General features: G+C 40.5%; 1 protein-coding gene across 3 annotated transcripts in view; it reads left to right on the top strand.

The window, feature by feature from the left end:
* GNPTAB (N-acetylglucosamine-1-phosphate transferase subunits alpha and beta) overlaps positions 1–15,435 on the top strand; it is a 74,266-nt gene that overhangs the window by 34,357 nt on the left and 24,474 nt on the right. For all 3 annotated transcript variants that reach the window (XM_075939121.1, XM_075939116.1, XM_075939127.1), the window contains 5 exons: positions 6,699–6,822; positions 10,215–10,418; positions 11,750–12,876; positions 13,881–14,080; positions 14,363–14,582. In XM_075939121.1, coding sequence (XP_075795236.1) covers positions 6,699–6,822; positions 10,215–10,418; positions 11,750–12,876; positions 13,881–14,080; positions 14,363–14,582 — 1,875 coding nt within the window. The remainder of the gene's footprint in view (positions 1–6,698; positions 6,823–10,214; positions 10,419–11,749; positions 12,877–13,880; positions 14,081–14,362; positions 14,583–15,435) is intronic.

Consider the following 15,435-nt stretch of genomic DNA (forward strand, 5'->3'; position numbering starts at 1 on the left):
CAGAAGTTGGAATAAGAAGCCCTCCAGCTTGATAATATTTCAACATTTCGCAATAACTGCCTACTGTGTAGACGTGGACTAAGTTATTTCAAAATAATGCTAGCTATTTCGAAATACTGTTGCTGTGTAGACATACCTTAAGATAATTCTTTTTTAAAGGCCTGCTATGCCCTAGGAACTTGTGTATTTGGGGATTATCATCAGAGCTAATAATTCTGATATTTTCCTTTAATTCTGCAATGTTTGCTGAAGGTTGAGTTCTCTGTAGCCATTTTTTTCTTCCTGCTTGTTTGTCTTTGTTTTCAGCCCTCCATTAAACTAAATCAATATATTCATACAGTAAATATCCCAATAATCAGGTCAACACACAGTAGAAACTGAAAGATGTGAACAGCAGTGTTGCAGACTTAGCAGTCAACCGGACCCCTATGAAACCAGAAGTTCTCAGCAGCAGCAACACAGGCCATAATAATAAATAATGATGCTAAAGCAAATATTGTACTGACTTGATGCTCAGGACTTCATCGGTGGGAGGGGGTAGATTGGGACTGTAGCCATAGGTCGTGGGGGCCAGGACTCTGGGAGCTTGGGGTTTCTGATCCTTGGGAGCATCAGAGCTTACAGCTATAGAGCGGGGGATTGCCAGAGCTTGGGGCTCCAGTTAGGAGGGGAGCTCCAGCTTCAGCCCCGGTGCCCCCCTCATAGCTAAAACCGTGCCCTTCATCCCCCAGCTAATACCAGGAATGGAGTCATGGGCTTAAGCCCCAATACTTAGTACGCCTATGGGCTGAAGCAGGAATGGACCTGCAAGGCAGAAGCTCCAAGCCCCAGCACTCCCCTCAGAGCCCTCATGCACCCAGGGGGCAGAAGCTGTGACACTCCCCCTACCTCGGAGCCTGACTCACCCCTCCCTGTGGTTCCAGAGACAGTTCCTCCTATGGCTGAAATCTATACCGCCGTGTTCAGAGTTGCATACCTTTCAGAGTTACAGACAGCTTCTATTCCTGAGGTAGCTGTAACTCTGAGGTTCTACTGTACGATATTAAAATACATAAGAGCAGCTCTATTTCCATCACTGTAAGTACTTCTAGTATGGATTCTTAGAAGGTACCCTGAATTAATTGATTAATTTAATTAATCCAACCAATCCAAAAGAGCTGTGAATTATTTTATTTCTTTGGAATAACGTGAGACTGTAGACATCCATCTCCCTCATGGAAATAAAAGATCACCACCAAAAAAAAAAAAGAAGCTTTGTAACAAAGCTGATGACATCTAAATAAGTTATTGAAGCCTAAAATTTCGAGAGTATTCTTCTGAAGTAATTATGCACTGGATGAAGGCACTCTGTGTGTACCTCAAATATAGCAATAAGAGAGAATTTTTTTTTTTCAATTCCCACTGGCACTTAAACTCCCCATGTTGCTTTTCTCTCTTTCACAGAATAAAACATTGAAAGGGAGCTTGGGGTTAAAATGTTTTGCTTGTTAATTCCTTATGTTGCCTGGGAAAAAATCAATTTGAGACAGTAGGTGTAATTGTCCCCTGATAACACTACGACAGATGACTCCTGAATCTCCATATTAGATTGACTGGTAACTAGTTCCTGTTCAACATGCATACTATCATGGGTGCCTTCAGGACCAGTTACTAATGACATCATATGCCACTGCTCATGAATTTGTAGTGGTTTATAGCCTAACACCACATTAGCAACAACCACATTTAAACATAACAGTTTCATCCATAAGGTATGCCTATGGTAAACTTCATGGGGGGGGGAACTTAGTTACTATAAAACATAAATAATAAATGTATCACAGTATTATCTGGAGGCTCCAACTGTAATTAGGGAGTCCCATTTTGCCAGATACAGTACAAAAAACATTACAAGATACAGTCCTTCATTGAGGACTTTGTAGTCTAAATAAGACAAAAGTGGGTGGGAAACAGGTGAAATAACTTGCCTTCAGTCACACAGAAATTTAGCGGCAAAACATGATTAAATTCTGGGTTCTCTGATTGCTAGTCTACTGATATTAAGACTGATATCACTAGGACTTGTCCACATGGAGGCATAGTGCATGGAAAGCCAGAGAGTGAATAGCCAGCTCACTTGCCTGCTACACACTAAATCATAGAATCATAGAACTGGAAGGGACCTCAAGAGGTCATCGAGTCCAGCCCCCCTCCCTCAAGGCAGGACCAAGCTCCGTCTACACCATCCCTGACAGATGTCTATCTAACCTGTTCTTAAATATCTCCAGAGAGGGAGATTCCACCACCTCCCTTGGCAATTTATTCCAATATTTGACCACCCTGACAGTTAGGAATTTTTTCCTAATGTCCAATCTAAACCTCCCCTGCTGCACTTTAAGCCCATTACTCCTTGTCCTGTCCTCAGAAACCAAGAGGAACAAATTTTCTCCTTCCTCCTTGTGACACCCTTTTAGATATTTGAAAACCGCTATCATGTCCCCCCCTTAATCTTCTTTTTTCCAAACTAAACAAGCCCAGTTCATGAAGCCTGGCTTCATAGGTCATGTTCTCTAGACCTTTAATCATTCTTGTCGCTCTTCTCTGTACCCTTTCCAATTTCTCCACATCTTTCTTGAAATGTGGCGCCCAGAACTGGACACAGTACTCCAGCTGAGGCCTAACTAGTGCAGAGTAGAGTGGCAGAATGACTTCACGAGTTTTGCTTACAACACACCTGTTGATACAACCTAGAATCATATTTGCTTTTTTTGCAACAGCATCACACTGTTGACTCATATTCAACTTGTGGTCCACCATGACCCCTAGATACCTTTCCGCCATGTTCCTTCCTAGACAGTCGCTTCCCATCTTGTATGTATGGAACTGATTGTTCCTTCCTAAGTGGAGCACTTTGCATTTCTCTTTATTAAACTTCATCCTGTTTACCTCTGACCATTTCTCTAACTTGCTACGGTCATTTTGAATTATGTCCCTATCCTCCAAAGAAGTTGCAACCCCACCCAGTTTGGTATCATCTACAATAAGCGTACTCTCTATCCCAATATCTACATCACTGATGAAGATATTGAACAGTATGGGTCCCAAAACAGACCCTTGCGGAACTCCACTTGTTATCCCTTTCCAGCAGGATTTAGCACCGTTAACAACAACTCTCTGACTACGGTTATCCAGCCAATTATGCACCCACCTTATCGTGGCCCTATCTAAGTTATATTTGCCTAGTTTATCAATAAGAATATCATGCGAGACCATATTAAATGCCTTATTAAAGTCTAGGTATATGACATCCACCGCTTCTCCCTTATCCACAAGGCTCGTTATCCTATCAAAGAAAGCTATCAGATTAGTTTGGCATGACTTGTTCTTCACAAACCCATGCTGGCTATTCCCTATCACTTTATTACCTTCCAAGTGTTTGCATATGATTTCCTTAATTACCTGCTCCATTATCTTCCCTGGGACAGACGTTAAACTGACCGGTCTGTAGTTTCCTGGGTTGTTCTTATTCCCCTTTTTATAGATGGGCACAATATTTGCCCTTTTCCAGTCTTCTGGAATCTCCCGTCTTCCATGATTTTTCAAAGATCATAGCTAAAGGCTCAGATACCTCCTCTATCAGCTCCTTGAGTATCCTGGGATGCATTTCATCAGGACCTGGTGACTTGTTGACATCTAACTTTCCTAAGTGATTTTTAACTTGTTCTTTGTGTATCCTATCTTCTAAACTTACCCTCTCTCTGCTTGTATTCACTACGTTAGGCACACCTCCAGACTTCTCGGTGAAGACCGAAACAAAGAAGTCATTGAGCATCTCCGCCATTTCCAAGTTTCCTGTTACTGCTTCTCCCTCCTCATTGAGCAGTGGGCCTACCCTGTCCTTGGTCTTCCTCTTGCTTCTAATGTATTTATAAAAGGTCTTTTTGTTTCCCTTTATGCCTGTAGCTAGTTTGATCTCATTTTGTGCCTTTGCCTTTCTAATCTTGCCCCTGCATTCCCGTGTTGCTTGCCTATATTCATCCTTTGTTATTTGTCCTAGTTTCCATTTTTTATAGGACTCCTTTTTTATTTTCAGATCATGCAAGATCTCCTTGTTAAACCAAGCTGGTCTTTTGCCATATTTTCTATCTTTCCTACACAGCAGAATTGTTTGCTTTTGGGCCCTTAACAACGTCCCTTTGAAATACTTCTAACTCTCCTCAGTTGTTTTTCCCTTTAGTCTTGCTTCCCATGGGACCTTACCTACAAGTTCTCTGAGCTTATCAAAATCTGCCTTCCTGAAATCCATTACCTCACTTGTGCTGGTCTCCCTTCTACCTTTCCTTAAGATCATGAACTCTATTGTTTCATGATCACTGTCCCTCATACTGTCTTCCACTTTCAAGTTCTCAACTAGTTCCTCCCTATTTGTTAAAATCAAATCCAGAACAGCTTCTCCTCTGGTAACTTTTTCAACCTTCTGAAACAGAAAGTTGTCTCCAATGCAGTCCAGAAACTTATTGGATAGCCTGTGCCCCGCTGTGTTAGTTTCCCAACATATGTCTGGATAGTTGAAGTCCCCCATCACCACCAAATCTTGGGCTTTGGATAGTTGTGTTAATTGTTTAAAAAAGGCCTCAGCCACCTCTTTCCACCTGGCTAGGTGGCCTGTAGTAGACTCCTAGCATGACATCACCCTCATTTTTTACCCCTTTTAGCTTAGCCCAGAGACTCTCTACACAGCTATCTCCTACGTTCATCTCCACTTCAGTCCAAGTGTGTACATTTTTAATATACAAGGCAACCCCTCCTCCCTTTTTCCCTTTCTGTCCTTCCTGAGCAAGCCGTACCCTTCCATGCCAACATTCCAATCGTGCGTCCCATCCCACCAGGTTTCTGTAATACCAATGATATCATAGTTGTATTTATTTGTTAGCAATTCCAGTTTTTCCTGCTTATTACCCATGATTCTCGCATTTGTATATAGGCATCTAAGATACTGATTTGATCTTGCCTCCCTGTTGTGCCCTGACCCTCCTTTCTCCTTGCCGTTATAGGCCGTAGTCCCCCCCATTTCCAACCCATCTCCCAGTCCCGCACATTCAGCACTTACCTGTGGGCTTTGCTCACCTGTCCCCGTCGAACCTAGTTTAAAGCCCTCCTCACAAGGTTAGCCAGTCTGTGTCCAAACAAGGCCTTCCCGCTCCTGGAAAGGAGAACTCCATCTCCGCCACGCAGTCCTTCCTGGAAGAGCACCCCGTGGTCAAGGAAGCCGAAGCCCTCCTGGCGACACCATCCTCGCAGCCAGGCATTCACCTCCAGAATGCACCTCGCTCTGCCCGGGCCCCTACGTTTGACAGGAAGGATCGAAGAGAATACCACCTGCGCCCCAAACTCCCTCACCTGTACTCCCAAAGCCCTGTAGTCACGCTTGATCCGCTCAGTGCCACACCTGGCAGTATCATTTGTGCCCACATGGATGAGTAGCATGGGGTAGTAGTCAGTGTGGGTTCTGCTACTGTGTGGGTTCTGCTACTGTGCAGCAAAATTTCCATAGTGCACTTTGACCCACTGCTTGAAACAGCAACAGGTCTTAGTGTACTATGGAACATTTAGTGTGTGGTCACAGCGTGCATGTGGTAGGTTAGTGAGTGAACTGTACATTCACACAGTGGCTTGTCACGCACTAAGTGTCCATATGGCCAGGCCCTCATAGTATCATCAATACAGCTGATAGAAATATTAGAAGTAAAGAGTAGAAAAATCTCATTTGCCCTGTATTAGCTAATCCTGGTCAGAACAAATCTTTGAGATTGTGTTTAAAAAACACAGATGGCTATTTAAACTGTGCCTTTGCTCATGCTCCCACCATTCTATCACAGGTAGTGCTGCTCCAAAGCATATTTTGTGGTTAGTAATGTGGCACCAAGGCCCAGTGGGAATTAATGAGTTCTGGGTGATTAAAAATTGTTGCTAGGAGAAAATTCTGACTGCTTCAGTAGCCTTTAACATAGGTAAATAGTCACATATTCAGCTGAGGCCTCTAATGAGAGCTGTTATACAATTCTTCATTGTATTACTGTTTTGTCAGGTCTCATGATGACCTGGAGTCAAATGAAGTTTTATTTTATGAAATCTGATCAGTGTTGCTACCTTCCACTGAGTTTGAGAGAGGATGTAGGTTTGGGGGAAGGTTTGAATAGAAAAATGTTTAATTTTTAATGCTCTGTAACCTAAATATATTTTGTTCTACACTGTGTCATGTCAGAAAATCTTGGAAACATTTAGCTCATAGATTGTCAGCTGCTTAACAATTAGTATTTTAGTTCTACATCTGTTTGTCACATGCATGACTAATAGGCAGCACCAGGAAACTTTGGGGTCAGCTGACAAATAACTGACTTCAGGTCATTTTAGAATTTTTTTATCTTCTAAACACAGTTTAATCTTTATGAGAATTGATATTTAATGTGGGAATGAATCCAGGGCTATGAGTCAGGAAGTCCCATGTTCTGCTCTTGGTTCTTTAATCAATTTACTGTGAGCCATCTGAGCCTTAGTTTCCTAGACCTGTAAAAGGGATAATACTTACCAGCCTCTTACGTGTTAAGAATTAATTATTGTTGGTAAAGGACTTTGAGCATAAAAACTACTACGCATAGGTAACTGTTAAGTCTGTTTATTTGACTCAAAAACGGATATTATAATATTGTTCCTTCTAGGTGTACTTGACATGGCCTGTGCCAAACTGTGCAGAAGGATGTCCTGGCTCATGGATAAAAGATGGCTACTGTGATAAAGCCTGTAATAATTCAGCATGTGATTGGGATGGAGGGGATTGCATCGGTATGATGATTTAGAATTAAATTTAGAAACTTATTAACCTACTTTCCTTACAAAAAATCCATAACTGGTGGGCTATCCTGTATATATGAACACTTCCTCTATTTAAATAGAAGAAAAACAAAATAAATTGTCTTGCTTAGGGATGCGAATGGTTAACCGGTTACCCTTTACCCGTGGCCCACTGCAGGTGGAGGGCTCCCCCACTAGATCCCCCTGCGGGGCCCCAGGCTGTGTCCCTCCCACCTCTTGGCTGGAGGAGCCCCTGACTGTGGCACAGTTGGCCTCCCTGTCCACCCCTCCTTTAATTGGTTAAACGTAGTGTTTTACATCCCTAATCTTGCTTACAGCTATAAAGATAAATGTCATTATGTGGGAAATAATTGATGCTACAAATTTAGCAGTACACGGAAATCTTGTTCTGCGTTTTGAATCTAACTAGATGAGATGGATGGTTTTTTTGAGCCTTAATGCCTATTAGTTCTTCAGTTCTAAAAATAGTAAAATGTTGATTTTACTCATGAACAAAGCACACATTACTCAGAAAGAAATATAGGAAACAGAGGTATAGTATTAACAAGGTATCAATTTCACAATCTTTCTTCTGACCAGACTCTCACTTTAAGGAAAGATTGAGGATTAATAATGGCATTTTACACTTTTGACAGCTCTCTATTCTCTCTAATATCATGGCTTCAGTAATAGATTTGGGTTTTAAATTAAAATTGGATTTCACGCAGTCTCCCTGTAAGATTCAAATGCTACCCAACTGATTAGCAGAGCCTCCACAGGAGGCAGCATGTGTTTCTACTGATGGTGCACATCTGCACAAAATGTATTCAGCACATGGATGGAAAAATTACAGTGAACATTGATTTCAGGTATGAATAGTTTGCCAGAGTAGTACAAAGTTTACTTTGTGAGGTTAGTAAATTGTTCAGTTTTACATGCTCTGTTATTCATTCTCTTTGCTAAGGAGATTATTCACACTCAGTTCTCTTAGATTTCTTTTTATGTTTTAAAACCCTGTTATGGAGCGCACACTGGCTAGCTTCTAAACAACTTCCTCAACTCTGATCCTGATCTGTATTTGTGATCAACACATTTCCGTGTTTTGGATACTTTCCATCCAGCTTGCATCTAGCTTGATGGTCATGTCTTTGATGTGGTGGACTTTATGGTCTAACTAGAACATGTTCTGTCTTGATATCCATTTCCCGATCTTTAAACAACCTAACTTTCTCTGGATGTGAATACACCAGAGGACATTATTTTCCCCTTCCATGTCTCTTCCTGTTTTATGAAGGTGATTTTAAGTTGTTCATGGATTTATATAAGACTAGAAAGGGCCACTAAGATCATCTAGTTTGACTTCCTGCATCAGGCATAGGGAATTTCACTTTTAAGTCTTGTAGTGGAGGGAATTGTTGTTCTCTGCTATGTGAGTGAGTACACTTAAGCACAACAACTTTTGGTGCATTTTCTTAAAAGGGAAATCTTTTTTTTAAAGTTTTGTGCTATGAATGTATACACAGAATTAGAATACAGTATCTTGTCAGCGTTTCAGGATTTTAAAGTGTAATTTTAGTCTATAAATGACATCTTTTTATTCTACACACTATTTCTTGTGAATGTTCAGGGTTCTTCTTTGAGTGCCGATCCCTATGTGTATTCTCCATGTGGGTATGTGTAAGCGCCATGTTCCTGTGTCTGAAGATTCTTAATAAGCATTGCCCATTGCACCTCTAGTTCCTTCTTACCACTGCATGGCCTAAGCTGGAACCATCTGTATGCACTCATTTCTCCAGTTTCTTATGAACCTGCAAGTAGATATTGTAAATAGTTTTTTTTTTTTAAATATTTAGTGGAGTTAGAGTTGTATATAGTATAGTTAGAATAGCTTAATTTTTCCCTGTTAGGGGAATCTCTTCCCTCTCCTGGGAACTGTCCAGAGTCTAAGTGTTCATTGACCACCAATTTTTTATTTGGGTGAGATGCATCTTTCTGCAAAAATGCTGAATTTGTTGCTGGTTTTCCCTGTAAACTCATGAAGCTCATGGGCTTATGGAGATGGCTATCAGACTTCACACTGATCCAGGCTAGGGAATACCTCGTCCCTCCCCCATACATTGTCCCCAAATGACAAATAGTGCCCCATGAGTGTGAGCTTAGGAGTGGAGCCTGGAGCTGTCAAGCCTAAGCAATCATCAGCCATGACCTCAACCCATTGCCACTCACCTGCTAAGGGAGCTACTTTTGATGGCTTGGTCAACTTTTATTGCCTACTTTTATTGATGCCAACCACTTCTATTTCTCTTCCACCCCGCAGAAAGGGAAATCTTTCAATTTTTTCCCCACTGTGGGTTCTAAGAAATCATAAACGGTGATTACTCCATTGAATTTCTCTCTTATGTGTTCTCCCTACCTTCTCAGTCCCTCTCTGGGGACCATTCTCATGAGGAGATTCTGTGCCAGGACATGGACTCTCTTTTCCATCCCAGGGCAATAGAATGAGTGCCACTTTGGTATCTAGAAAGAGGGTTCTATATCCCATAATTCATATTCTCTACAAAAGATGTTATTAGTGATGTGTGAGAAGGAGAGAGTCCAGCTTGACTCTCCGTTCCCATACAACGTGCAGAAACAGTACTTACAAGAAGAAAAAAGTGCTTGCTTGTGAATTGATGAAACTGTCTAGAAACCTGACACAAAAAACATGAAACACCACAAAAACGGAACAGTACTTTAAGAATGTGTACTAAATTGAAAACTCATCTCAAGCAATCAGCAAAGTAGCAGCAAAGATCAGATGCCCACTATAAATTTGTCTTTAAATTTGGACAAAAATATATTGGTAATATTACCAATATTTAAATTGGTGGTCTTAAGGCATGGGATTTCCTATTCAAGCATAGGGTTAACATAGAGTAGATTTCACAGCAGGCCTGCTAACAAAGATGGGGGCAAAGGTGGCAATTGCCCGGGGGCTAGGGAGTCAAGGGGGCCCGGAGCTCCCTGCTGCTGCTACTGCAGCAGAAACAGCAGTGGCCAGAGTCCCAGACGGTTTGAACTGCCACCATTCTGCAACTATGCATAGCTCCAAGAGTGGAGGGCAGTCACTGCAGTCTGGGCAGTGCTAAGGGCTGAAAGCCTCCAGGATCTGCAGTGGCTTTTGGCCCCACTTTTCATAGTAGTTTGTAAGTTAGCAATCATCTAATATTAAAATTTGCTGTTAAGATGTGAGGATTTTTTAAATGTTTTTTTATTTATTTTTTTAATAAACTAGCATTAACAAATGAGGTTTAAAATAGAAGCAGAGAATAATCCATGCCAGAAGTCAGGGTTCTAATGGATGTTTCTCCCCCCCCTCCGCCCAACTCTTCCCTTCCCTTTAGGAAACAGTGGAGGTAGTCGCTACGTTGCTGGTGGAGGTGGAGGTGGAGGAGCAGGGAACGGCCCACCCTGGCAGTTTGGTGCTGGAATCAGTGGAGTCTCTTATTGTAATCAGGGCTGTGCCAATTCCTGGCTGGCAGATAAATTCTGTGACCAGGCATGCAATGTCCTCTCTTGTGGATTTGATGCTGGTGACTGTGGGCAAGGTATGTAAAGTACATAATTGACAGTCTTTATGTGAGAAGTCTTCCAAACTGTATCTTACTGTTTTGTAGTTCTTGCTTGTAGAGTCTCCTGTTAAGACACAATGCAGTGTTGAAGGAAAAGCACTCTGAGTGTATTACCAGGTAGGGAAAATTTGTATGGGTGGTTGTTTCATGAACCAGTCCAAATTTCAAAGAGTGTTTTTGGGCTGGTTTTATTTAAGTATGGGTGCTGTATAGAACACAAAATATCAAATTCCTTGCCACAAGAAGCTTACATTTTAAATTAGGAAATTCAGCCTAGACACACAAACACTATGTATCCAGATCTGTAAGCCTAATCTCAATGAGACTTTTATTGACACTTGCCTTTTAACTAGTATTGAAAGGCTTTGTAGCATATTTTAAGGAATCATTTGAAAGCAGAGAAAATGTCAGGGATTCTAAGAGAGGAAGTGAATTACAAGTGTAACGGATGGCGTGGAAAAGAATGTGAAGATGACAATGGGAACAAGATAGAAGAAGGGCTTCAGGGGGGAGTGCAGGCAGTACATAGAAATGTGAGCACAAAGATGTTAGTGCAAAGTTATGTGGCGTTTTAAAAGTTATTGTAAGAAATTAGAATTTGATTTTGAAGACCAGAGGAAGCTAATGGACCAGTTCAAAGAGAGGAGGGACATGGTTAGAGTCGTTACGTGGAATATGTTAGCAGCAACTTTTTAGGTAGATGGGAGGGTCTGAGCTGAGATGCAAAGGGGCCTAAATAGTTTTTGTTGTAGGAATAGAACAGAAAGGACAGAAGCATCAGAAGTTGATGAGAGCTTGAATGTAGGGCATGGAGAAAGTGAGAGGCATACAGTAAGATACCAACATAGCATAATAGGAGGCTGATAAACTTGTCAGCAGTGATGGAGATGATTTGGGAAGAAGGAAGACATTCATTTTGGCCTTAATAGAATAAATCCAAGCTATGATAAAGCAGTATAGTTCATCTAAACACACATGAAACTGTCCATTAGAATGTGGTGAAAGCATAATTTGGAGATACCGGTTATGATCTGTAGATTGAAATAAGTAAGGGAAGTGGTAGTATGCCACAAAAATGTTGAAGGCCTGATGATTGCAGTTTTAGAATTGTCACTGTAATGAATGGCAAGTTTATAAATCTTACTATCTTATAAAATGGTGATCCATTATTAGGATAAATGAATGAGAAAATCTGCAGTTACAATAGTTTTCCGAGCTCACCCTTTGCCGATAGCTTGATTTATTGCTTCAAACAAAGGACTGAAGAAAAATTACAGATAAATTATTTTTTTGTTTTGTTTTTCCAGATCACTTTTATGAGTTGTACAAGGTGACTCTCCAGCAGAACCAAACCCGTTACATTATTCCAAAAGGTGAATACCTGCCCTATTTCAGCTTTGCTGAAATAGCCAAGAAGGGAATTGAGGGTGCCTATAGCGATAATCCAATTATACGGCATGCTTCTGTTGCCAACAAGTGGAAGACTATCCACCTGGTAATGCATAGTGGAATGAATGCAACTGTGATCTATTTTAATCTTACATTCCAAGATAAAAATGATGAAGAATTTAAAATGCAGATAGCTGTTGAGGTTGATACTAGAGAAGAACCAAAATTGAACACCACTTCCACCCAGAAATTGGACACTTTCATTAAAACTACACCTACAGTATCAGAAGCTGAAATGATATTTGAGGATATTCCTGAAGAAGAACGTTTTCCAAGAATTAGGAAGCATCCAGATAACATAAAGAAAAGTTTTCCTGAAGAAATAGTAATGCCACCAATAAATGTGTCTTCTCTTCCTGATGATGTTCAGTTGGCTCTGTGGAACCTGGATTTAAAGCTAGAAAATGGTGATATCACTTGGAAAGGTTATAATCTGTCAAAAGCTGCTCTTCTGAAATCTTTTCAAATGTTACCTACAATGACAAAAACTAAGAAATTGCCAGGCATGGAAAAGAAAAATATCTATGATGTTGTAAAAGAGGGAAAGAACCTTATCAGTTCACACAAGCCTTATAAAGATTTAATTGGTGGCAAAATAGAAGCTGCGACAAAAAAACATGAAGCAGTTCCTTCAGAGTCAGTAGCTGCAAAGAATACTATTGTGCCAATGAAGCTGAACAGTCAGTTGCTGCTAAAATCTATTTCTGAATCTATGCTTGTAATTCAGAACATGGGAAATAAAAATGGATCTCGAGAGAAAATACTGAATGCACTCATACCAAAAGAAACTCATAAGTCAAAAGATATTGGAAATGTGGGAATTGTGGAAGAGAAAAAAGAGGGAACAGAAATAAACAACCGGCATGCCAACATAGATACAGAAGACAGCAAAGTGTTGCCAGGAAGGAAATTGCAATATTATACAGGAAGTGATCAAGGTTTTTTGCCATGGGAAAAAAATAAGTATTTCCAAGATCTTCTTGATGTGAGTATCCTAACTGCATAACACAGAATATATCACTGTGGAAAATTTGTTATCTTTGCTTCATGAATGATTTAATTGAACACAGTTAAGGTGAAGTTCACAGTGAAACATTTCTTGCTTATGACAAACTCTGAAATTATTAAAACCAGAGATTTTTTTTAAAATCTGTTTTATTTTTAATTATGTTCACTGTTCATTTATTTTTGCATTTCACCATGGGTGATCAAAGAACTGTCAAAGTTCACTTTCTCTTTAGTTAGAATAATAGTCAGTTTTATGTTCTAGTTTTTAATGCATTGGCACAATGCAGCAAGAAAACATTTAAATTAGTTCCCATTTAAATATTTTTTATAAACCCAGTCTTCTATATATTTGGGTCTAATAGGTAAGTTAAGTGTCTATTTTATTATTCCAACAAAAACTTATAGGAACAGATCAGGAGGAAAACCTCTCCTAGATATTCATCCCCAAAAAATTGTCCTGAGAATCTCTGTAATGGAAGAAGGTGGAGCACACAGTGTCATCTGGCACAAGTTACTCCTAATGGTTTTCAAGTATAAGAGGTGCTCCATTTAAAATGTAAGATATTGTAACTTTTTTTAAACTTAATTTTTTATTGGATCCAATGTAAGAAGAACCTTCGTACTCTAGAGAACAGATTTTGTTAATTGCAGATGCATAGCCATCAAAAGGAATGCAAAATTACATATACCGGTATATTTAACAAGAAATAGCAGCTTTTTCTGCAGTTCGTTTTCCTTTTAAAATTTAACAAACTAAATGAGGTTCCATATATCCTGTCGGTGCATGAGAGTATTAAGGAAGGTCATGTTCAGGCTTAAATTGTTACTGTGAAAAAAGAGAAGCATTTGAACAAGAACATTTCAGTCTTTGTAAAACTGTAAGAAATGTTAAAAGAATTTTAGTACTTTGGAATTTCCATCTTGCATGTGTGTTAGGATCTCTAGTAACATAACCCTGGAGTATACCTATCATTTTGTTAGGAAGAAGAGGCATTAATTAAGCAGATGTCCTACTTTACTGACGGTAAACGAATTGGCAGGCAGTTGAAAGATACATTTGCTGATTCCCTCCGATATGTAAATAAACTTCTAAACAGCAAATTTGGATTTACTTCTCGGAAAGTACCTGCTCATATGCCTCACATGATTGACCGCATTGTTATGCAAGAACTGCAAGATATGTGAGTATGTCTTTGTTTGAAATAAGGTGAAACTCCAGAGCTGTTGCAATTCTGTAGACTTTGTCTGCTCTCTTCAGTTTATAGCTAATGACTAATTGCTCATTACATTTGTACTTTGAGGTTGAGCAGGCAAGGTAGAGATAATTTTTCCCTTTCGAGAACAATAGTGTTAAATAAGTTTTTGGAGAACTTTTTGAACTTCAAATGAGATACTTTTTCAGTAAGGAATGTTTCATTTTCAGGAGGCATAGTAATTAATTAATTTGTATTGTATCTGGACAGGTTTCCTGAGGAATTTGACAAGACCTCATTTCACAAAGTGAGACACTCAGAAGATATGCAGTTTGCTTTTTCATATTTCTATTATCTCATGAGTGCAGTTCAGCCACTGAATATTTCCCAAGTTTTCGATGAAGTTGATACAGATCAGTCAGGCATTTTGTCTGACAGAGAAATTCGCACATTGGCTACAAGAATACATGAACTTCCTTTAAGCTTGCAGGTACATTTTCTTCAGAAACTATTTACCTGTAAAATTCAATATGATTATTTGCTAAAGCAAACACTGGAATATCAGGCAGTACTTAAATCTTAAACGTACAATGAAAGTTTAATACATGGCATTTTTTCTATAATACACAAGCAAACTACTACAGGTTGGACCTCTCTGGTCCAGCACCCTTGGGACCTGACCAGTCTCAAGCGAGGGAATTTGCTGGACCTGGGGAGGTCCCCTGCTACTGGTCCCCCAGCCTGCCTCCCCTCCCTGCTCCTGGCTCTAGCCGCCCATACACTGGGCTGCTGTGCTGCCGTGTCCCTGGCAGCCCAGATTGCCGCATCCCCAACCCTGGCCCCGCTGCCGCGTCCCAGTCCCCGCTACTACAATTGATTCATCCTTGGCTTCACCTCCACTACTGGGGCTGCCATGGTTCTCATGTCCCTGACCCCGCTACTGGGGTTGCGGTGACTTCAGCTTTGTCACTGCTGGGCCCTGAGCCACCAGCCCTCTTGCCATTGGGGCTTCCGGTCAGGACTCCATGGTCCAGGAACATCCATGGTCCTGCCAGACCATGGATGTTGCCGGACGAGGGGGTGGCAGTGGTGGTTTCTGGAGGTCCAATCCGTACTGATGTTTTAGCTGTAGCAGAAAAGCAGTCTGTTTTCTTCTAAGTTCAGTAAGTGAACATGATGTAAAATAATATGTTAAATGACTTCTTATTTGTTTATATTATGGTAGTGCCTCAGAGTCCTAACCAGGATTGTGGTCCCCATTGTCCTAGGCTCAGTGCATATTCATAGTAAGAGCATGTCCTTCTCCTGAAGAACTTACAGTTAAATAGGCAAGCCAGGTGAAG

This window comes from Pelodiscus sinensis, chromosome 1 (assembly GCF_049634645.1).
Source record: "Pelodiscus sinensis isolate JC-2024 chromosome 1, ASM4963464v1, whole genome shotgun sequence".
Lineage (NCBI taxonomy): Eukaryota > Metazoa > Chordata > Testudines > Trionychidae > Pelodiscus > Pelodiscus sinensis.